The sequence below is a fragment of the Anas platyrhynchos genome, chromosome 2, assembly GCF_047663525.1.
Source record: "Anas platyrhynchos isolate ZD024472 breed Pekin duck chromosome 2, IASCAAS_PekinDuck_T2T, whole genome shotgun sequence".
Taxonomy (NCBI): domain Eukaryota; kingdom Metazoa; phylum Chordata; class Aves; order Anseriformes; family Anatidae; genus Anas; species Anas platyrhynchos.
In genome coordinates, this window is record NC_092588.1 from 48,363,338 (window position 1) to 48,387,731 (window position 24,394).

At 39.0% G+C, this 24,394-nt stretch overlaps 1 protein-coding gene across 2 annotated transcripts in view; it reads right to left on the bottom strand.

The window, feature by feature from the left end:
* ALKAL1 (ALK and LTK ligand 1) overlaps positions 1 to 24,060 on the bottom strand; it is a 37,188-nt gene extending 13,128 nt beyond the window's left edge. Inside the window, exons 1-2 of one of the 2 annotated variants that reach the window (XM_027452090.3) lie at positions 23,307 to 24,060; positions 22,192 to 22,496 (exon numbers count right to left, since the gene is read on the bottom strand). In XM_027452090.3, the coding sequence (XP_027307891.2) occupies positions 22,192 to 22,486 (295 nt within the window). In that variant the 5' untranslated portion in view covers positions 22,487 to 22,496; positions 23,307 to 24,060. Of the gene's footprint in view, positions 1 to 22,191; positions 23,103 to 23,306 lie in introns of those variants that run through there. The other variant, XM_072034125.1, reaches the window with a different exon arrangement.
* Positions 24,061 to 24,394: the final 334 nt, after the last annotated feature.

Sequence of the window (24,394 nt, forward strand, 5' to 3'; positions counted from 1 at the left end):
CTTATGTTCTGCACTTCAAGGAGTAACCTAAGAGAGTTAGCTAGACAGTTAAAAGACTATAAATGCACAAAAAACTTGGCAAATATACATAGTCCAACGTAAGGTCAATAGGAACAATCATGTATCTTAATATATCTTACAATTATTTATATTATTTATATTTTGTGTAAAGCAATATTATAACCATGGAATTTATAATTAAAAAATGTTTTATTGTGTATTTTCTTTTTTGTCTATAAAACATCAGGAAAAAAATATCAACAAACAAAAAAAACCTGCCAGCAGTGAGATGCATCTGACTTCTATTATAAACTCAAGCTTCTGAAAATGTTGTTTTGACATGAAAATAGCATATAATTCTTTTTCTTCTTCATAATATAATTTCAGGTCAATAAAATGGTTACAAAACAATATGTTTTAGCAAACCTTTAATTAAAAGTGATATTTTGAAGGACAAGACTCTCCAAAGCTTCAGCTTAACACAGGCTGTATTTTTTCACAGGAAATGTGCAGTGGCTGAAATATTATTGTCAGCAAAACTGTCTTTAGTTAAAATAGACAAGTCCCATTTAATTAAATGGAGCTTTTCTTCACTAGAGACTTCTGTTAGTGCCTAAAGATGGCAGGTCTTGTGTACTGCGACAGTACTACAAGGTGTAACAGTTTGCATACTTGCAGCAATGCCAATATGGATTTAATTCATGTAAAAAAAAAAAAAAAAAAAAAAGAGAGAGAGAGAGAGAGAAAGAAGAAAGTGATAAAAAGTCTTAGTGAAATCTTTCAAATGTAAATTCATAAAATAACTAGTAAGGTGTCAGAAGAACATAAATAGTAGAGATGAAAATAGAAAAAAATAAGAAAATACCCAAGTAAAGAGATATACCTAAAAGATGAATGAATGGAAAAACATTGCAATGACAGGATGAATGTATCCTCGGCATGGTAACATTTTCTCTTAAAAATAAATTAAATCTTTACAAAAAATCATTAAAAAAAAAAGAAAAAAACGCATAAGATATTCAAAAACCTTAATGATCCAAATAATCTCTCCTCTATATGCCTTAACTATGCAATGATTTCTACAAATGGTAAGAAGCAATGCACATCCTCAGTGTACTGTTAAAAAAAAAAAAAAAAAAGAGAGAGAAAAGTCTTTCTCAAAATCAACAAATAGCATAGAAGACAGAGATAAAGCAACCTAGTGGAGAAAAAAAAAAAAAGTTTACATTCATTTTAATAAGATTATGTTGTGTTGTTGAGTAAACTATGGACATTTGACTACAGTCAGTGTCACACGTGGGAATCACATGTCAAAATGTCCTGTGAATAAATAGAGTGTGAAGCATGCACCTAGAGATCTGATCCAGGTACTTCTCCTAGATGAAGACAGTGATCCACGACAGTGGGCTGCTGTCACAGGTTGTCAGTCCCATTCCCTGGCTAAGGGAATGACAGCTTCATGGTGCTTGGAAGAATGGCTCCTAACTGCAGCAAATGTTAAGGAGAATTGAATTAATTAACATATACTGCTTTCTTCAGCTCCCTGACCAATTAAAAAGCACCAGTTTCCTACTTTCATTCTTACACTTTGGCAGTGAACTCACTGCTTAAATCTCTTACTCCAGGTTTCATGGCTGGACAAAGTTCAATTTGCAAAACTGAGATATTCAGTAGCTTTGGCTATGTTGTAAATGCTGGTTTTATATGCTGCTATTCCACTGCAGGCAGAGTGGTATTACTTTTTGTTCTGCAAACAATAGCCATATTAATACAGATTTAAAAGTTTCTGTGGATCTTCATGGTGTCTGACACATCAGAGGAACACAGCTCTTCGTTGAAAATGGGTGACATTTATACTCCCTGCTCAGGGACTACTAATTGATTCTGGGGTCTCTCCAGGAGTGCTCCATATCCTTAGGACAAATTTGTGGTTATGTTACATCTCACTTCACAGACTGATATTTCTAATGCATTTTCTACTGCACTTTCCCATTGGGAGGCAAGAAAAATATTGCTTTGTTCAACAGAGAGCAAATCTTTCCAACTTTTTTTTTTTTTTTTTTTTTGTATTTGAAATAGCTGCTTTATGAGAAAACATCTACTTAAACAATGCAATTTAATTCTTCTCAGTCTCCTCATTCATGGTTTCTATCAATCACATAAGCTCTATTTCTGCTTTTGTTTTGCTTTTTCCCCCCAATTTTTTCATAAATAAATCTTCATAATAATTTCTAATTATCTCAGCAATTTGCTTGTTTACACACACACATACAGACACAGACTGCTTTCCCCCAATAGATTTGCAATTCATTCCTGTAGACAAGGGAGAATATCTATTTCTGTGTGCAGTTCCAAGACGTCACTGTGTTATTACTTCTGTTAAGTAACACACACAATTCCCACTTACTGAATACTTTTATTTTGAGACTTTGATGTGTACACACAAAGTTCCACAGGGCATAGATGGAAAATGAGTCAATGCTCCAGACAGATGCATTCCTTTCCCTATGTAATACCATTGTTTGAAATTCAAAACTTACCAGATGCCTTACCAAGCGTTGTGTAATGAAGATTAAAATAAATTAGCAAAGACTTTTAACATTTTCTGTCCCTGTTTGCTTCACCAGGTAAAAAAAATAAATAAAGTAAATACCTGGTATCTTAGAATTTTCTGAAAGAAAGAAAGAAAAAAAAAAGCCTCAAATAAACCCCCAAACAACGTTACTTGGTTTCGCAGAGATGACAGCATCTGTTAAAGAGAAAATCCTGAGTTAATCTACAACTGCATACCACTGCCATCTACTGAATGTAGAATATGCTGAATGTACTCATACATACCTTTCTGCTCTGAGTTTACTAGGCTTCCCACTTACTCTATGTAAAGGGAGCTCTTTCCGTTCTTGCAATACAAAGTTTACTCTAGAGCTTAAGGGTTGCAAATAGAGCACAATTAACAATTCATAATGAATGACTTGGTCAATTTATCTTTTACTTCTCCAAGAGTGGACATAAACAGCATTGTAATCTCTCTGGATTTATTTGCCATCCACAAAACCTTTGTTCAGTACATTGACTTTATTTATAGCAAATATTTGGAATGCGCACTGTGATATTTGACTGTACCTCATTAGTCAAGTCCTAAAATGCTAGTTCTGCTCCCATGTCAAATAAATGCTTCCACACTTACTTATTTTTCCAGGTTTGAACCTGTGCTTCTAAGGATACTTAAACCAGTGACTGAATGTTCACTTTCCCTGATATTCATTCCAGTAATATTTTTGTGATGTGAGGATGGCAAAAACTACTCCATTTACATGCTGAGTAACTGGAGTATTGAAGTATATTTTCAAATTCTCCCCACTCTAGTTATGAATAAAATATCTGGTGGTACATATACTAAATAAAGTTTTTATTCTGTGACACTCATTGCACTTGAGTGATGAAGTGGGTTGAGGCATCAGTCAGTTTAGATGTACAATGGCATGACTGTAAAGTGAAAACTGAACAGGGCTTGCATTCATTGTGGTTGATCCAGCTGCCATGTCAGTAGCCAGTGGCAAGAGCACTAGATTTAAAACAAAACAAAACAAAATAAGTGCAATTCTTAAATGTGATTAAGGTAAAAAGAAGCACCAGCTTCTGAAGTCTCAGCCTGTCATTTAGTCATGATTTCTATATGTTTTTTTTTCCTTTCTTCCCTCTTTCAATCCACCACATGCAGTGCCAGTCACCTGTTCTTATCCCAGAGAATCTACTTGCCTACATTATCTATTTCTTGCTCACACTGGTAAGTCTTGGTATAGCAGTCATTCCCTTAAATCCAGGGTGATTAATATTCATAGAGAATTTGCAAGGGTATAAATATTTGATCCTACCAAAATTATAGTATTGCAAATCCTGAACATTTTCAAAAATACACAGAGTTACTGTACAAAGGGATTCCTTAAAACAGATGATAAAAACAGACGACAATTTCTACAAACCACAGTAATGTGAGAAAAGGAAAACATATAAAGAGCAAATAAATAAATCTGTCCTAATTCAGCATGCATCTTTTATGTTTGTTTCTGTAAAACTATATGTTTATATGTCCTCAGAACATTTGTTCAAGAGATTGACATCCATGCACAGTTTGGAATACCAGTATAGTTTGGGTACTTCAGATTTGAAATAACCAATTTCTAGTTCATCTTTTCTTTGGAATGGAATAATTTATTTATTTTTTCTTTTTTTTTTTTTTTCTAAAAGTAGTCTTGAAATAGTTTGAAGTACTGGCTTTTTATGTTGGCCAGGGTCAAATTCCACTCTAACTCATAGCTGCACAGTCCCCCTCATGCATCAATGCCCCATTAGTGTAATTGCAAGGGAATTATAGAAAAGGTTTTAGACTCAAATATTTTTAATCTGTGTTATTATTGAGACATACAGGTGGATACCAAGAAAACAGATGACTAACTTTAGGCACTTGATTTCATAAAGTTGGATGTATAGACTTTATTTGAATGATGGGGTAGTAAGCTCTGTTTTAAAGAGCACGGAAGATTCTTTACATTTTAAAAATATAAACAGTAGCACACACACAAAAAAAAAAAACACAAAACAACAGTAACAACAAAACAACAGCAGCAACAAAACACAAGGCAAATGCAATTTGGAACTTTCTTCAGGAAGCAAAAGGATATTTATGTCTGCTAACTGATAAAACAGGCAAGAGAAGACTTACATTAGCTAGGACATGTCCAGTTCTTTTAAAAGTTTATGAACAAAATTCTAGAACATGTTGCCTGAAATAACAGAAGGCTGAATTTAATAAATCCAGTAGGTTCCAGCAATGATTCTAAGTGTGCAACACTATCTTGAAGTCAACAGGTAACTACCTCACATATGTTCTGTGTGCTATTATCCCCATTAGGTCACAGCCCACAGTGCCTAAGAGGAATTTCTCTTACCTCCCCTCTAGAATTCCATTTATGAAATGCTAAGTATTACATAGAAACTATGCAAGCTTGTAAATATATGATGATAAGCCACACAAATATGTCTTTTTTTTACCCTGAAAATAATTAAAAAAAAAAAAAAGTTTCCTATAGTGTTTTATTGCTATCTCCCTCATTATTTGTTTATTTCCAAATCAGTAAACAGGGTTAATTTCTGAATTAATTCAGAATGTGGCTCTTTGCCACACTTCTAGGACAGGGTAAATCCACAAAGAATGTCTGTTTTCCAGCTTCTTTTTCAGTGTTTCAGATTGTAAAAAATTAACGGCTTCATGAAAAAAAAAAAATAATAATAATTTTGGTTCACATAATTAAATAGATGGCTTTAAAAAAGTGTGTATTTTCAGGTTGCTCTTTCCAAAATACAAAAAGCATAATTCTACTGTATTCTGCAGTCTTAGAAGGCATGTGTGCTTATTTGTATGAGAAACCAAAACTCACTCTCTCTTCTACAAAGGAAAATCAAAATTTTATATTTTCTACACTGCTGCAGATTCTTCTCCATTCATCTGAGTAAGAAAGAAAATGAAAGTAAAGATTGTCTCCTTTTTGAAGTGATGACTTTAGTCCCATAATCATTGTATACTCCTGCTGGATCTTAGAGGCCATAATGAAAGCAGTGTCCTGTCCACACTCCTGTGTTATTATAGCTATCATTGTGGTCCTCTTGCCAATGTAGACCCTCCCAAACACAATTTGTGTGAGAGCTGCCTTCGTTCATAAAGGTGAAAGGAGATGAAGGTGATACAAAGTCCTCAGAGACAAATGTGTGTGTCTTTTTTTTTTATATATATTTCAAGTGAAAGCAGTCCTTCAACAGAAACTTTCACAAAATCAAAAGAGGAACGAACAAAGTAAATACACATAAATTTTACTTGAGTTTGCTCTTTTTCTTTTTATGGTAACATTACTTGGGAAAGATACAAATGTACTTTCTTTTATAATTCAATTTCCCGACTTAAATCCACAGGACGATCTTTCAGACACCACAACTGCTCATGTTTTATGTTTCTCACTCCCTGTGACCAGCGTTATCATAGCATATAAAAATGAAGGCACCTGTGACAGTAGAAGACAGCAGCAAGAACATGCATCCAAAAATAAGAGAACAAAAGTAGGAGAAATAGAAGTATTTGGTGTTCATCTTGTGTCACTATAGCACCTACACAGTATACAAGTCACAGGAGATGATCTTAGGATTCCTGTCCTCACTCATATCTAAGTTACTTCTTCAGAAGTTGCAGTGGAAAACTATTTTTCAGTAAGTTCCTCCAGCAGTCTGAACATTGGAAAAACTTGCAGTCATGGGAAGATGATAAAGACCAGCTCACATTCACAGGAGAGATCCAACCAGCTGCTGTCTCCAGTCTTCTGTGTCCATGCCCTACTCTTGCCCAACTGTTGCACTTTGTCTTCTTCCCTCTCCACTCTCCCTTTGGCCTCCTTGCCTTGGCTGGTCTCCGCCAAGCTGTGAGTGGGAGCAGGGAGTGACAGGAATAGTTAGCAGCAATCGTTGCTATGAAGACAACTATCGGCACGAACAGTAATTCCAGGGAGGCCTTCCTATCTCAGCAGAGCGACGACTATTTACAGCCTAAAAGAGGTTGCCAGCCTCCAGTTCAACACCCTCTTAAGGGCAACGGATTATCCCTAGAGTTGGCTCCTGCAAGCCTGGGCACTGAGCTGTGGGAAGGACATAACCTGAGACTGGAGGAAGCTAACTCACTTGAGCTGCAGAAGCAGCATTTAATCACATCTGAAGGGCTAGGATAGGCAAACAGGGGATGAGCAGGATAGTTTTGCCTGTTGCGAACTGGGTTTTCAACGCTGGTAATACAATGTTCTTCTTCTCCCCCAACCCCCGCTTTGATTTTTCTTTGCTTAACTCATTAGTGAAAGGAAAGTAATTGCTAATTATGTGCTCAGAAAAATTCTCAGAAAAAGAAATCACACCCTGATGCTGGTTAAAAAACTGCTCTTTTATTGATATTATCATCATGAACTTGGACATGCTGAATTGTGGCTGGCCAGGGGACAGAAGTTCTTGTCAGCCCCTCCCAACCACCACCCTCTGATGCCCTCTGTGGTGTGAATGCAGAAATCAGCACCTACAAAATGTTCTAAATCAGAATACTTCTGCCAGTATCTTATATGTATGTCCAAGAATATGATACTAAGTAATTTCTTTATACTTAATTTATAATGTCATCAGTTACATGCTGTAACAACACACCTTCATCATCCACATGGAATTTACAGAAATACGTGAGTCTGCAAATTGCAGATCTTTTCAGACACTTTTCAGTCACCTGTCTACCAATATTTCCCTCTTTTGGTAGAACTACATGAGGGCTCTTAGCCGGGTAATCACTGTACATGTTGCCTTCTCCCAAAATCAGTTGCACATGTGAAGCCTTCTCATAAAATATTTCAGTTCTTTCTGAATGATCTTTTCAAGTTTTCAGCTTCTACCATTTTTCTTCTGATCCTGCGAAGCCTTCATGATTGAACAAGGGTGGGTATTTTTGTTTGTTTAGTTTTATTTAATAGAAAATTTAAAAATGTCAAAGAAAGCATAAAATACTGTAACTATGGAAGAAAAAAGTCTTATTTCCTGTTATTCATAAAACGTAACAAACACGTATGTTCGTTAAGGAAGAAGAAAAATCCAAATTTTCACTATAAAGTTGTTGGGCTTTCAGATCAGTAGAGTTTCTCAATGGAACAATTGAAGATAGTATCTCTGAATTGGGACATAGGTCTAGTTCTGATATTGTCAGAGCTTTAATCTGAGAATGCATTAAAATGAGGAAAATACATATATGTCTCAATGTTTCTCTTTGAAACTGGCTACTGTTAAAACCAACATCTGAATCTGGAGTTCCAGTTTCCACAGTTAGAGTCTTAGGAGCCATTGTCTGCATGTCAAATTTTGAAATAAAAACTAAAATAACCTAAGGAAATACATTCTGTTTAAAGTCCTAGCCTATGTCCATAATAAAAAAACATAAATTGCGTACTAGCGGCTCTCTAGGATTTCTGACTGGTACAAAAATGGTTCTAGGAGCTGTCATACACTCCAGTAACAGTTTTGGTGTTTGAAAGATACTGGAAGAAAAGCGTGGCCTGATTCTGTTCTCCTCGATTTCAATAGAAGCAAAAACAGGTCCTCAATCTGTGTGTAATTCACATGATCTACTTAGCTAAACAATTAAGTCACAGCTCTGACATCTGATATTTATTTTAAGTTCTTTGAGCCAGATTCTCTTCACTGAGCTAACCCTTTTTTCTATTCTGGTGGCACAAAGACTGTAACAACCATGGATTTTCCCAGCTGGAGATTCTCCCAGCATGAATAAGTCTTTACCTGTCTGGCAAAACCAGCTTTCATGTTATTTCCTCCTCCTTTGCACCCTCTGAACCTTAGCCGTCTTATGTGAAAGAATAAGAGGCCTGGCTACAATGTTGGTTACCACGCTTCAAATACTTTTAGCCTGCATACTCTTCAAATTAAAGCTATCTGCTTAATTTAAAATAATACAGAGGCTATTGTATATAATGTGGAAACATAGTGTAGTATGATGCTCCTTTTGCAGTATTTCAGAAGACATAAACTTGAAGATTTGTCTGAGGTGTGTTATCAACAAGACACCCAGAAAGCTCTGGACCTTTAAAATATAGGTTCCTCCTAACTGTGGAGGCCATTCGAGCATATTGTAAGGTGATCTTTAAAGAAAAGACCCTCAATCCAAGCAAGCCAAATGCTCAAACCCCTTCCCTACCCCAAGATAGCAGAGGCTGTACTGAGAGGTAACCTGAAGAAATATTCAACTGAAAAAAACACACAGCTTCATCAAATTGAGTGACTGTCAACCACAGCCTGAGTGTGGAATCTTGTGGTTAAATGGGTGTTCCTTTTACATTATTTTAGGTGACATACGCAATGGAAATATCTTCAAACAAGTATAGTTTTAAAGTAGATTTAAAAAATCAGGATGCAGTTTATTGCTGCTCTTTTTTGAATTTACCTGAAGTAACATCCCACTGTGTGACTGATCTGCTGGGGAACGTGAATCTTTACAGAGGGACTGCCCTGTATATGTGATGTGGAAGGCAGTGGAACAACACTGAGCCACTGTGAAGATGGAACCAAGTACTCAAACTTACATCTCCTTCACTATGCTTACAGTGTCTAGGAATTCATCAAGGCTCTGACTCCAGTCTCGAGATGCACTCACTGTCAACATTCCAATTCCTTGTGTCTGTGCTTGTGCTTTGTCACTTAAACTCTGGAGTTCTCTGGAAGATAAAGATCAAGTCGATGCTGATGCATAGCACAGGCCCAAGCTCTTACCCAGGAGTGTGCAGTGGTTGGAGTGTCACAAACAGATATCACAGTGCACACTCTGCCTTGAACAGATGAAGAGTGATTTCATTCAGAAGTAACTGGAAGCAGGAAGCAAGCAGACCTCAAACCCTAACAGCAGACAGAGGAGTAAATATAGTGTGTCTAACCTAAGGAGACTCTCTCTAAGTTTCTGTTTGGGTACACAATTTCTTTTGTTGTATTCTCTGTAGCTGCATTGAAGTTGTGCCCCATTTCTGCTCAGAATCATATTCTAAAGTGTAAGCTTACACGAATATTTGCAACGTACATTAAATCCACAAAATAAATAAATAAATAAACAAATAAAATCTACATAAACCTTTCACATCTGGCTTCTGGACTTGCACTGGCATATAATGTCCCAGTAGAGTAGGCACACAGCTTCATGTACTAAGATTTCTGACCAAGGAAATGAGTCAACCTGGGAGGTAAACAACATCAAAGAGAGTAATATTCAGAATGCAGCGGTCCCTTCTGATCCAATGCTTTCTAATCAGCCACTTTCCAATAATTCATTAAGACTTGAACAATGAGGTTGAAATGTTGGGTTCTCCTAGGGCTTCAGCCAACCATAATGAAATTATAACAGGATATATTTACAAGGTTGAATATCTTGAACTCAGTTATAATGATGTTTATTAGTAATTCTTCAATAGCTGCTAAGAAAGCATATTTGTATTAGTTAATCCTTGCCTGTGGAGACCTTTATATTTGTTTTGCAGAAGAACATTAAGAAGCAAGGATTTGCTTTTTCTCTTCTCTGTAAATCCCCATTTCTATCAGAATATACTGTGGATCAAGAAATAAACCAAATCTGTATGCTATTACTTTTCTTCTATTACAATTAGTGGTCACCCTAGAAAAAAAACTGGAATGTATAGAGATATAGACCTAGCTGAATATAATCTGGCAACTTTTACATCTGAAAAAAAATGTAAAAAAAAAATAGCAACCATTGTTTGTATTGCAAGCCCCTTGACTAGCAACACATATATACAGATAAGTACAGATAATTCAAAAGCACCCCTCCAATTTTTTATCTCCTGTCAGATGTAGACATGTAAAACTCTGAAATACATGTCTATTTTGAAAAGCAAAAGAATAGTCTCAAAATAATTACAGACATTATGTTTGAGTTTATGCAGGTGGGTTTTGTTTGTTTGTTTGTTTGTTTTTCCCTAAGAGAGTCCAATAATGAGGTTAAGATATCCCTCAGGGAATTCAAATGTCAAACATGAATCCCTGGCTATTTTGAATACTAAGTTGTGAATATGTACTTCACCATCTCCAAGAGGAAAGATGTATTATAATAGTAATTGTTCATTAAAATATAAAAATACAATTAAAAAAGTGATAATAATGAGACATATAGGTAGGATTGGTCAAAGTATTCAAGGCATTAATTTACTGAAGCTGTATTTTTCCTATTCATATCTTTTCTATAACAAATTACAATTTCTATTCAATTACCAGCTACTTGGAATCACTTAACTATTAAGGCAGATATTTCAGCTGAATCCACAGACTCCAAACTATGTTTGGAAAGCTACTGGACTGAAGGCAGTATTACTCTTAGAATGAGATATAGAGACTAGATATTGATAAATATGAAGAGGAAGTTCACTTTTTGCAATTCTGCAACACTCTATGCAAGTATTCTGTTTTAGCTATCGTGGCTGCTAATAAATGTAGATTCTAGAATATTTACATGAATTAAATACATGAACAGCTGCAATACATCAAAAGAAATATATGAACTAGTTAAATCATCTGAATGAAAGCTGATGACATGTGCTCAACTGCATACAAGCCAAACTCAGCACTGACAAACATAGGCAAACTCTGTTGGAGTGAAAGGAAATGGAATTGAGTTTGCCAAAGATGAATTAGGCCCTGGTCTTTTTGAAAGATGAATAGGCTCCAGGTTGATTGCTGTGCAAATGGTAATGTTTAACTGTACTTTACAATTCCTATGCTAATTTTAGAAATGTTTCTATTTCTTTCTGAATTAAAACAGATTCAGAACTATCAAAGTAGATTAATAACCCATAGATTCTCACTTATTCCAAACTGCTATCTTAAAGGTGTTCCTTGTGAACATATGCTAGACTTATACCCAGGCTAAGGTCATCTTACTCTATCACATACAGGAGGAGATGTCTTATAAATGATAACTGAAATCAAAATATTTTGAGTATGAGATATAAATGCATCAAGCATGGTGAACTACTTAGACACTGATATACAAGGTCTCTTCAAGAAACAAAATCAGGAGTAAAATGCACGTAAACCATACGTTTCACTGGGCCAAAATCTTCTGGGCAGAAAGCTTTGGCCTTACTTAAGGGAAAGGGAGAGGGAGAGGGAGAGGGAGAGGGAGAGGGAGAGGGAGAGGGAGAGGGAGAGGGAGAGGGAGAGGGAGAGGGAGAGGGAGAGGGAGAGGGAGAGGGAGAGAACACTTTCCACATCCTGAAATAGATAGTTTTATGCTTCTCTGGTTCTTAATACTGCTTTCACTGTTATAAAATTCTGGTACTCAGAGACAGTGAGAGTAACTGCAAAGAAAAGGAACTGGGTCAGCACAAACATGTTACACTCAACATTCAAGAAGTCTCCTATCTATTAGAGCAAGATTCCTTGCTCTACTCCTTACTCTAACAAGCAAAGAATTGCTGCTCTAGACAGAAGTAAAGAAGGAGAAGCAAGGCTTTTCTGAAGGGGCTAATCAGTTCCGGATGGGTAGACTTCAGGATAAATATGCAGTTTGGATCTGTTCTAAGGATTCTGAAAGCCCTGACTAAAGCTTAGATAAGAGATCATCTCTAGTTCTGTGCAGCTGAATCACATATGTACACATGGAGTGATGCCACCACACAGGTAATGTTGAATTACCCAGTTCATGAGTAGTACATCTGGGTATTGAATTTGTTGCACCTGCACAGGTCGTTTCCACACAAATGATTTATTTTGTAGTAATCCCTTTTCCAGAAGATCATCAATTGCCCTAGCATTTGGAAAAATAGCTCATTACCAAATAAAGGGGGAAAACCTTTGTATATCAACTTCACAGGCAAACTTGGGATTTGGTCACATAATAAGGGGAAGCACAAATTGTAAGATATGTCTTGCTAAATAGGTACTGACTAATTGGTCCATCCAAACTTTAGGCCTGTGGTATAAAATGACTGTTATTAGCCTGCTTCAGATGGTATTCCAAACCAGAACATTTCAAAGGACAACAGAAGAAATTGATATGTTTTCGTAATGAGCTTTTGTCCATGAGGTAAAAGATGAGTTCTGAAAATATTTTTCCTAAATTTCCTTAGCTGAATATCCCAGTTTTCCTATGTCAGGACTAGGGAAGTGATTGTCCCCCTGTACTCAACTCTGGTGAGGCCGCAGCTCAAGTACTGTGTTCAGTTTGTTTGAACAAGTCCAGAGAAGGGCAACAAAGCTGATGAGGGATCTGGAGAACAAGTCTTATGAGGAGCAGCTGAGGGAGCTGGGGTTGTTCAGCCTGGAGAAGAGGAGGCTCAGGGGTGACCTTATCACTCTCTATAGGTATCTTAAAGGAGGCTGTAGTGAGATGGGAATTGGTCTATTCTCCCACGTGACAGGATGAGGGGGAATGGGCTAAAGTTGCATGAGGGGAGGTTTAGATTGGATATTAGGAAGAACTTATTTACTGAAAGGGTTGCTTGTATTCCAAGGGACTGGCTCCATCACAAACGGACAAAGCTGTTGCTATTGATCCTTCACCAAGGTAGAAGTCAATAACTAGCTTTAATAGTGTTGGATGAAGACAAAATTAAAATATAATTCTTAAAGGTATGTGTCTGAGATCTTTTACAAGCATAGCATACAAGAATAAAGTTTATTTCCTTGTACAGTTATAACATTATGAAGATGTTCATGGAAATATATGTGTATGTAAGCATTACTGTATATGATTTAAAAACAAACAAACATAAATATTATCAGGTATTAAAATTTCAAAAATAAATGAGAAGCATCTCATGTTAAGCAAGCTATACCAATAAAAGATGAGGAAGAAGTAATTATCACAGTTAAAGTAGTAAAATCACAGCTATCTCCTCAGCTATTTTAATTCAATGGGATTCAAGAGTTTTATTAATCTAGGGCATATATCCAGCACTGTCCTATATACTGATAAGGATACATTTCCTAACACTTCATTTCAAATGTTTCTTCTACTGAAACACATATAGTTTAACATCATAAACAGTAAGGGTTAAGGAAAAAAGAGTTTAATGTTTTCTAGCGGGGTTTTGCTTTTATTTCTTTCCTTTATATTGCAGATTCAAGCCAAAAAGGGAACATAATTTAAACAAAGTCTTGATTAAATTTGTGCCATATTCCTCTTAAAGTTGCATAAGATCTGCAAGGAACATTACAATAATTGTTTTAATGATGCAAAACTAAATGTTTATTTTCAACCCAAAGATACCTATAGTAAGAGAACATACTAAAATGTAATCTAACCAACTTATTTCAATTGACAAAGACCTAATAGACTTAAATATAAATAAATAAATATTTAGATATTCTTTGTTCCACTGGTGTTAAACAAATACATTTTTAGGCACCATTTCTGCAAAAACATTAGTGGCACATCAATAATTTTTTGCTCAGTAAACATAATAAAACATAGAATAATATAAACATGGCCACTAACAAATGAAATGCTTAGATCCTTCATGTGTTAAATTCTGTTTATACCCTACAGATAAAAAATTGCACCCTCAGTATATCATCAATATTCAATCAATTCTCTCACTGGAGCAAATGTTTTCCATTTGACCGACATTTAATAACGCCCAAAACACAAACGACAATAGCCTGTAGGTCTTCCACTGAAGTAGTAACCTCAAAGACACAAGTAACAAAATGAAGTATTCATCCTTAAATTGAATAGAAATGCCTCACCATGAATTGATGCTAGCAGAAGAAAGACTCTTTCAAGCAAAATGTTTTCCATTATATATCTTCTTCTTATCATTTTCAAATTTCATTTTTGACATATTTTCCCCACTAGAGTTAAGTTTCACTTGTGATCTCATGGGACAGAGTGTATGCAGCTGCTGAAGTTCCAACAATAAGAAAACAACTGCCCCAGAGAATATGTTTCTTTTTTCTGATTTAAAAATAAAATAAAATAAACCTTGTTCTATGTAACTGCGTATTTATGCATAATATACCACTGAAATATTTGATTCTTGAGAAAACAGGTGTAGCACAATTAATATAGGGATATTCCTACTTTCCCCAAAACCTACTTTCTGGCCACTTGGAAAGAGCAATTAATGACTTCATGATCCCAAGGCTGGCAGTGGCACTATGCAGTGGAAATCAAATCAGCCTCCCTTTTCTTTCTGCAGCCTTCCAATGGTTATTGTCCTACACAGAAAGTGTATATGTGAGGGTGTGTGCCTATACATTGGACATATATATATTTACACTGCTCATCTTCTTAAAGCTTTCTCCATGTATACATATATATTTTAAAAGCTTAAAATAATCTCTAGACATGAAGCAGTGTATTTTCAAGGCCCATACTTATTTGCTAAACAATAAATATCCTACAAAGCCTTACATTTCCATACTACCACTCTTTCCCTATCAGATTAACACCTGAAATAACAAACTAGAAAACACTGAGACCTGATGTTATTTTATTTTATTTTATGATAATCAGAACTTCATGTCTACAAGAAAGAAAGAAAAAAAAAAAAAGAAAAAAGAAAAAAGAAGGAAAAAAAAAGAAATATCTCAACTCTTCAGTTTGCTCACAGGCACAGTGCCAAGCTAGACTAATTCAAAATGCATGCCATAGTTCCTGGATTGCAGACAGTTATGCACTTGGATCTACTTTGAAGTGAAATCTCTGTTTTATTTGTTGTTCACTTTGCTGCATATTGGAGGAGTCCTGGTGTACTTCAGGTATAAACCTGGCATAATTCAGTAAGAATTCTGATATTCATTTTTCTGGGGCTAGAACGGTACATATTATTAATTGTGTATATTGTCATGCTAAATACAAAATGGATTTTTTTAATACTAAAATGGACTAAAATGAAAACCAGAAAATCTCTCCATATTGAATAAAGAAGTCACTGTTTTTTGTTGTTGTTGTTGTTGTTTTTTGTTATTGTTGTTTTTGCCAATGGCAGATGAACAAAAAGAGTTTTTCCATATGCAATCGTATTTTGCCCCTCATTACAGTGTAGTATTATCTGAAATACTATCATCTGAAATACTTTCTGCCCAGTGTACTGCAATTCCACAAGGTTTCATCCTTCAGGTGACAGAGCAGCATGCAATGTCACATAGATTCTGAAGGTATTGAGCAGCCTTGGTTTGCACTGTGCATAATGGAAGTAAGAGCAGAGCCCCTTGGAAAGCCAGTAGAATCACTTCATTTGAAGGACTATTCTGATGGCCTTCATTGTATTTTAAATCCCAGTGTACATAGCAATTACAAATTGACAATAAGTAGTTTTGTTCTTGTTTACTCATTAGCTATCAGAATTCATTCATGGGTTCAAAACTCTCCACCATGATAAAGAAGATGCTGGAGGCTTATCCTAGATTTCAGATATCTTCTGTTCAGCAGCCTAGTTCTATTGCCTGGTAATCATGTTTGCCAAACACACAGAATCACTATTAGAAGTCATGTTGTACAATACACCTAACAACTTAAGTATTTGAGGCAAGAAATGCAGCAGGAGAGTTACAGGTTATAAAGTTGTCATATCCATGAAGGAGGTGGACAAGATGGATACCAACCTTTAAATGGAACTGAAGGTTGAGGTGGTCTGCATATATAAGTATATATGTATATAAGCATATATAGGTGGTCTGCAGCATTTGGTGCTTAATTTAAACAAGAAACTAAGAAAGCTGGCATGCAAACTAGATGCACCAAAATCATTGACATCTTAAAGACTGGAGAACTAATACAAATGTAATACTTACTGGAAGGAAACGATGGTGATAAGTAACAGCTAACCTGAATGAAAGTCAGTAAAGTCAATGATCATTCCATTAAAAATAGCAAAAATGCTGGGAAAGGCATATATTACAAATATGCGCTTATCAAAATTGTAACTTGGGGGTGTGGAACTGTACATTTATTACACAAAACAGTAAGTAATGAGTCAAAAAGTGGACAATATCAACTTGCTAGTAGAATTTATCATAGAAAATTTGAGTATGACTTTGAGATAAAAATACTATCAATGTAATTAATGAACAGTAATTCTCATCCAAATAAAATACTACGTAACAAAAATCTACCCTGCCTACATGCATTCTTTTGAGTAGGATTGACACCTAATCTTGGTAGCAACTGAGATGGTGGTTATTTCCACTGAACTTATTGGGACCGTTACAATTTCTGCATCATGTTATGAAGAGATACATCCCCTCTGACCTTGTCTCAGTAACAATTAGCCTGGGCAACATATTGTATTATGGCATCTACACCACTTTCAATGCCCAAGTTAGTGGGTATATACAGGTGTTCTGAGAGGAAGATGATGGATCCAGTGATTCATTCAGCTTGTTAATTCTATGAGAACAACTTTTCTCCTAAGTACTGTATTTTATATATGCAAAGTTATAATTTACAGACCTATCATGCCTATCCCAATAAAAATAAAGAAAAATGAGCACCATAAACATTTGGAATATTGATTATATTAAACCTACCCACCAACTTCACAGTGAAAATAATTTGAAACTTCAAATGTAGAATCAGGAATAATTTCTATAAGCAAGCAAAAAATATTTTGATTTTTAATGTAATTATTAATCTTTTAATAAAATTTCACCTAGAATTCTGATAATTTCTGAGGTAATGTCTGTTTTGGTAAACATGATTTTAGAGGATGGCATTTTTATTAACTCTCATTTTCTTTATCCCTTCTAAATGTCCAGAAATTCCTACCAACATATTGATAAAGTATATTGATACTTCAAAAAATCTAATATGAATAATAGTTAGACAAGACATAGATATTGCAAAGAATTCTGTATTACACTGTACCATACATTTCAATTTTCTTGGGACGAGGTTTACATTCCTTAGTGGTATTCTTTTTTATTCCAGACCTGTAATTACATTCACTGAAGTACTTTAGTATTAGGCACAGCGGATCTTGCAGAATTAGGGATTTCCAGCTGGAACTATCACTGGACTTTCACAAGATTTTTTTTAAGTGAGTAAAAAGAACGAAAGTTTTCTTATGCCTTATGTACAGTTGCATGGTTTTGATTCAACAGTAAAATAAAATAAACCCAAACTTATCTTTCAAATCTAACTCATTTTGAATAACACTTAAATTAGCACCATGTCATGGGACAGTGTATAGTTTTTTCTGTTGATGTGTAAGATATTTGGCATAAAACTGAACTCCTAAGTTTAACCTTAGACTTTAAATAGTTTGGGGGCCAAATTCTCTTCTCTGATATGTTATTCTAAATCTGAAGTAGGTATGCTCAGGAGGCTAATTTGAACACACTGGTAAATCGAGAGCAATATTTATCTTCATTCCTTCATGCTTGAAATATAACTTATCAAAATGTTTTAAAATGTCTTGCTGGTCTCCCAGTACAAAGACAAATTTCAGCCCCCCTACTTGTAAGCTTAGATAGCTCATTTCTCCACTGTCTTGGGGAATATGCATGGAAAGAACAGTTAATGCAAACTTTTTTATTTCACAAGACTTCTTTCAATCTAAGTGCATGGAAGCTATTTTGGTCCTGTGGAAAGTGTTTGGATAAAGGTAACAAAGAAAATCTCAGGAGAATGACGAACTATTCTAGTTCCCCCAACGTGATATTCAAAAATAACCTGATGTTGAATCCTGTCTTTGTGAAAATACATATTTGGGTTCTTCATGAAAAGACAACCATGGTTACACATCAGAAACTGTGGGAGAGTTATGAAAAAGACTGCCCGTGAGGAGCTTTCATAACTACACTTGAAAACTTCACGAGGCACTTAATTAAAAAAAAAAAAATAAAATAAAATAATAATAATAATAATAATAAAACTTAAACACAGATTTCATAGAAATTAGGCAAAGTATATTATGACAGAAAATTTAATACCACTAGATATAATAAGTCAAAGAAAAAAATTGTATTTTCAGTGACATTCTACTAGAAATTCTAGCAGAAGATGAAGACTGCTTTTTGATTAGTTGGAATATAAATTTCTTCTGAATATAGTCTTCAGAGTAAGTGCTCACACTCAGCAATCAAGTCACCAAGAAAAATAAATAAATAAATAAATAATGGACAGATCTGTCTGAGAAGGCTTTTGAACATGCGTGGATAAAAAAGAGAAGTAAAGTCAGCTGAAGTGATGGGCAAATGAGTGTCTTTACAGCAGATGTGGGTGCCTTTCTTAATCCTGTAAGACACATGATACAACTCTTCATCTGGGTGAGAAATACACAACACAGGTTATATCCCTGACACCTAAGGGGAAAAAGACCTAAAGAGTCATTTCCAGGCAGGAGCACAACAGCCCAGTGCAAGTTTGAGTGTCCATCCCGTTTCGGTGGCTGCCCACATGGTCATGTACCATTGCCCCCCAATGAACCCAGAAGACGTACAGCACAGCTGTTATTTCACAGAATCACAGAATTGAAAGAGTTGGAAGGGACCTTGAAAGATCATCAGGTCCAACCCCCCCTGCCAAAGCAGGTTCCCTAGAGCAGGCTGCCCAGGTAGGCGTCCAGACAGGCCTTGAATATCTCCAGAGAAGGAGACTCCACAACCTCCCTGGGCAGCCTGTTCCAGTGCTCTGTCACCCTCACCATGAAGATGTTCTTTTGCATGTTGGTGCGGAACTTCCTGTGCTCTATCTTGTGGCCATTGCCCCTTGTCCTGTCCCCACAAACCACTGAAAAGAGGTTGGCCAAATCCCTCTGTCTCCCACACCTCAGGTATTTCTCTGACACAGCTCAACACCAGGGCCTGTCCGTGAATTGGCTGCAAGCCACTTTCAGACTGGGCATCACAGACCAACCAGTTTTGTCTTACACTCTCTTTTCTGTATCTACAAATGAGCAGTACCTCATTTAGTACACACAATGATGCTTTGACATTCCATTATGGCCTGAGGAGTACATTCCCCACGGCGGTAAGGATGAAGACCCATCCCCTCTCAACTCTTCATTCCTCATCCTGTGCTCCAGCCACTTGCCTCCTAGAATTCACCTGCTGGCACACCAGGCTTGCTCTCCTCACTATGCAAAAATTTAACTAAGCCCCAAAATAAATACAAAACATGTGGGGAGATGCAGGGCTGTGACCTGAATTAGCTCATCCTGCTGAAAGATTAAAGCTGGAACCAGTTCTCAGAGACCAGGAGGGAAAGTGTATTTCAAACCTCCTGCTATTCAGCTCATTGATACTAAGGAGTTGTTGTTTGTTTGGTTGGTTTTTTTCCTTGGAAAAGAAAGAAAAAAAGGAAAATGCACAAAAATGGGGTTTCCTTGGATTCTTTCTTCTATATAAGGTACTGCTCTGGATGCTTTGCGTTTCAAATGCAAGAAGCAATTAAGCAAAAGAAGCAATTCTCTTCTAAGTCAGACACTTGGGTTTGATTTTCTGCAATAAGAGCAGCCAATCCAAATATATAACTGATTCTAAATGCTTGACTCAGTATGTAGCTGAATGCAACACGTTTCCTGACTGACGGGAAGATTAGCTGTTCTTTTCAGCTGATGCTCAGGTACTACCAGCTGGAGTACAAAGCTGCTGTTAATGTGCTGGTGACAGGAGTTATAAGAAAAGAGTTGATGACTTGCATATAAAGCCTAACAGTTTTCTGGCCCCCAAACAAACATATATCATCACAACAGATACTAGTTTGTATCCTTACTGTTTTTTATTCAAAAAAAAAAAGGAATTAATATCAAAACTTGACTATTTTTAAGCTGTAGATCTGCCCTGTCTGGGCTGGAGAAAACTAACTTTGTGGCTGCCCACAGGACACTGCACCTGTGCCAATGACAACTGGAGAAATCCTCCCTTTAAGGACATTCAGAAATTTCACCTCTGTAGTGTACAATATATTTATTAAAACTAAAGTTTAACAGAAAATAAAGCCTTATTACATATAATACTGATCAAGAAAATGCATCTTCAAAACTGCATAAATATTTGGGAGCTTGATGTAACTACTAAATTAGGAATAAACATCTCAAAAGAGAGATAACGGTTGTCCACAACAGGCTTTTTTCTCTAAACCACATTATACTAGCAATAATTGCTCTCAAGTTTGTACTTTTCTTTCTTTCGTTCTCTTGCAAAGAAGACCCGTATAAGGCATTTTTTATTCTGCCTTGAAAAGGCCATTTAGATTTTTTTTTTCATTGAAAAGTGTACATTGAGGGTTTGCCCACAGAACATAAAGAATTAAGCAAAAGCAAGCAATCACCCATGGCCAGCCACACTGAAAACCAGCAGCACCTTTTTCACTAAGGATACAACTCTGTGGCAATCTGGTTTGGGTTGGTTTGCCTGTAACCACCTGTTCTGAAAAGGCAAGAAAATCTAGAAGTTCACAGGAACACTACTACCCCTTTCCGCAGAACAACCAATAACTCGGGGTAGATCACACTCAGCAGAAGCTTCTAAGGCCAGAAATTAATTATTTTTTAATTACTTTGTCTCTTTTTCTTTTTTTGGTCCAGTTTCCTCAGACTGTACAATGATTACAGCGTGCAAGTGTCTGTGCCACTCAGTTACTCACCTACTAACTTCTGAACATGTCACCCCACTATTTCAAGACTTTCTGAAATTAGATGTTTAATTTTCTTCAAAATAAAACACTGATCAGAGATGAGCAACCTACTAGTGTGACTTCTGGGTGCCTGCATCTCAACTTCACCTATTACTAGCTATCATAAACAGGGGCACCCTCCAGAGAGGCAAATCCCTAAGAAACCAAACTTCCCTAGTTTCCCTCCTCTTGGTTTCTCTCCACTAGGATCTCTGATCTCTGGCAGGCACCAAGTTTAAAAAAAAAAGTCAGTGGGCTACAACCCAAGAGAAAGTCATTGTTTAATCTCCCTCTTGCTGAGCTGCACCACCCTAACGCCCGCGAATCCCTCAGGCAGTGCCAGTCTAGCAGGAAATGTTTTGGATGGCTTTGCATGAAAACTAGTCGTGGCAGAAGTGACCTGCTGCCAGGCCTCCTGGCCAAGCAGTCTGTGCCCACCACCACGTAGCTGTGCTTGGATCTGAACCATCCCCACTTGTCACGACCAGACCTGTCCGGGGCCGGTGGCAGGGACGGCTCCCGGCTTTGCAGGAGCATCCTCCGGGAAGGTGCAGCAAGCCCCGTGCCCAGCACACACCTCATCCTACGCGCCCATCCAAGCGAGCCTAGAAAACGGCATCACGCGATGAACCGGTCGAGTTGAAGAGGAAGTTTACAGGAGTACGTCGGGACATCTGCCTCCCCGATCAGTCATTTTTCCCCTTTGTTCGCACCAGAGCAGCGGTGCTAAATCTGGAACGGGGCTGCCGCGGAGCCACGCTCAGAGGAGGCTGGAGGTCAGCTCTGGCTGCAACTGGCTCCCAGCTGAAGGCGGGGAAGCCCGAGCGACCCTCTCCTCCCTCGGGACCCCCAGCCTCAACCTCCCTTGTGGCACAGGGGCTCCCCCCGCGGGCGCGGAGCCGGGCAGCCCTCTGCAGTGCTCGACCCCACCAAAGGCAGAAACCTCCTTGGGGGCTTGGGCTGGCAGCGCGGCGTCTCTTCCTTACCTCGTACCGCAGGGGGCTGCCGGGGGGCGGCGGCGGCGGCGGTGATGGGTCGGGGGTCGGGCGGCGGGGCGCCGCCACTGTACCGCCGGGAGATGACCCGGTCCCGCCGTGGGGGCCGGGGGGGCAGCGGGCGGCCGTCGTCGCCCAGGGCTTGCAGGAGCAGGTCGAGGAGCGCCCCCCGCTCGGCTCCGGCGGCGGGCACGTCCCTGCCCTCGGCGCCCGGCGGCGGCGGGGCCGAGGCCAGCAGCAGGAGCACGATGGCGGGCAGCGCCTGGCGTTTCTTCGCCCCTCGCATCTCTGCGGCGCTGGGAGGAGGCAGAGAGCGAAGGCGGTCAGCTCCGGGCCCGGCCCGCAGCCCCCCCGCCCGCCCCCCATGCCGCGGCCGCCCAGATTCCCGCACGCCTGCCCCGCGGGATGGCGGCGGGATGCGGGGCCCCGACGGGACCCCCAGGGCCGGCCCCGGCAGCCCGCGGGCAGCCCCCGCCGCGCTCCGCCGGCTCCCCGGTGATGGAGGAGGATTAGGGGAAGGGCATTAGCCCCCCCGCACGGAGCGCGCTGCGGGGCTTTGCGATGGATTTGCTCGGCCGCCGTTGCCCCCCGGGGGTCCCGCGATGGGGGCTGCCTCCGTCCTCCGCCCTCGAAGCGGGGCGGCCCGGCACGGCTCGGCTCCGCACGGCGGCTCCCGGGAGGGAACGGACGGAAGGACAGCCGCACGGAGCTGAGTTTGTGGCGAGTCGCATCGGAAACCGCCGCGAAGCAGGGCGTAAAGGGCAAACCCAGTTGCAAGAGGCTGAGGCTCCGTAATGCCCCTAAGTAAGCTAGCCTAATTATAGCCCACGGTTAGGATTAAGGGGGAGGCAGGAGAATTCGGTTCTCCGCGAACTGCTTTATACTTGGCCTCGCTCGCAAATCCCCTTTGGGCGAAAGAGTTAATCGGAGCCGCTGGGAAGACGGCTCTCCCCGACGGCCCGGGGCCCTCTGTCCGTCCATCCATCCGTCCGTCCGTCCGCCGCCCGGCAGAGCCGCGCGAAGAGCCGGCGCTCGAGGGGCAGGGGCGCGGGGACCCCCGGCTCCAGAAGGGCCGGGACGCCCCCTCCGAAGAGGCGGCAGCTTACCTTCCTTCAAGCACGGGCAAACCCCGGCGAGCGGCCGCGGGCCGGGGCCAGACGTCCTCTGCCGTTGCCCGAGAGCCCGTGTCCCCGCCGAGGCTCCGCCGGGCGCGGAGCGGGGCGGTCGGTGCTGAGCCCGGGGAGGGGGGATGCGCCCTCCAGGGCCATGCGCTTCTCTTATATAGTCCGCACCGGCGTACTCATTCGAGTACTATCGACTTTAGGTGGGTGGCAGTCGATGGAGACACCTCTGGTAATCACTCTTGGGCTCAGAGAAGGTCTTTTCTGACAAACTTCCTCCTCCCCGTTTGTCCCCCGGTGGATGGCAACTGAAAGCTGCGTTTGAAGAGGCTCTGATCTATTTGAGAAATTAGATTTCCCCGAAGACTGGGAAACGCTTACTAATAAAGCTGCCGGCTCAAAAGATTAAAATGTGCTTTAACTTAGGGGGATTCCCTTAGGAATACAGCAGGAGAACTATTTTTTTCCCCTTCTTACTGAACAAAGAAGCCATGAGCGTGTACAGATTTGTTTCTGTTTGGACGGTGAGGGAAGTGGTAGACTCTCTTTGGTGGGTGAATTCGTAAGAGACACCTTGTGAAAGTCTGTTTCTCTCCCATTATTTTTTCTTACTTTTTGACAACTAGACTTAATGAAAAGATAGCAAAAGAAGACACTGACCTGATGAATCTCACAGGATAAAACAACTTGGATCCTAGAGCCTTAAAAAAAGTGAGCATATAATTGAAGGAGATCTCTGCTTTCAGAGAGCACTGCGTACAGGTGGTCTGGGAGTAGATTGGAAAGCAATATGCATTTTAAAATCATACCAGACAATATTTCACATTATGACAGAATTTTCAAGTGTAACTCTTCTTCAGAAAGTACCCCAATATATTTAATTAATAAGAGCAGGAGAAAATCAAAAACATTTGAAAAATCCTTGAATACATGAAAAGGGAGATTTTAGATTTGGAACAAATTCGAACTGTTTACATTTGTCTGGCAGATGATATTTCTCTACAAACTTTGTCTCTTTCCCAAAAGTCCCAAAAGGTCCTTCCTGCGCTTCTCTGGTTATCTCAGGCAGAGCA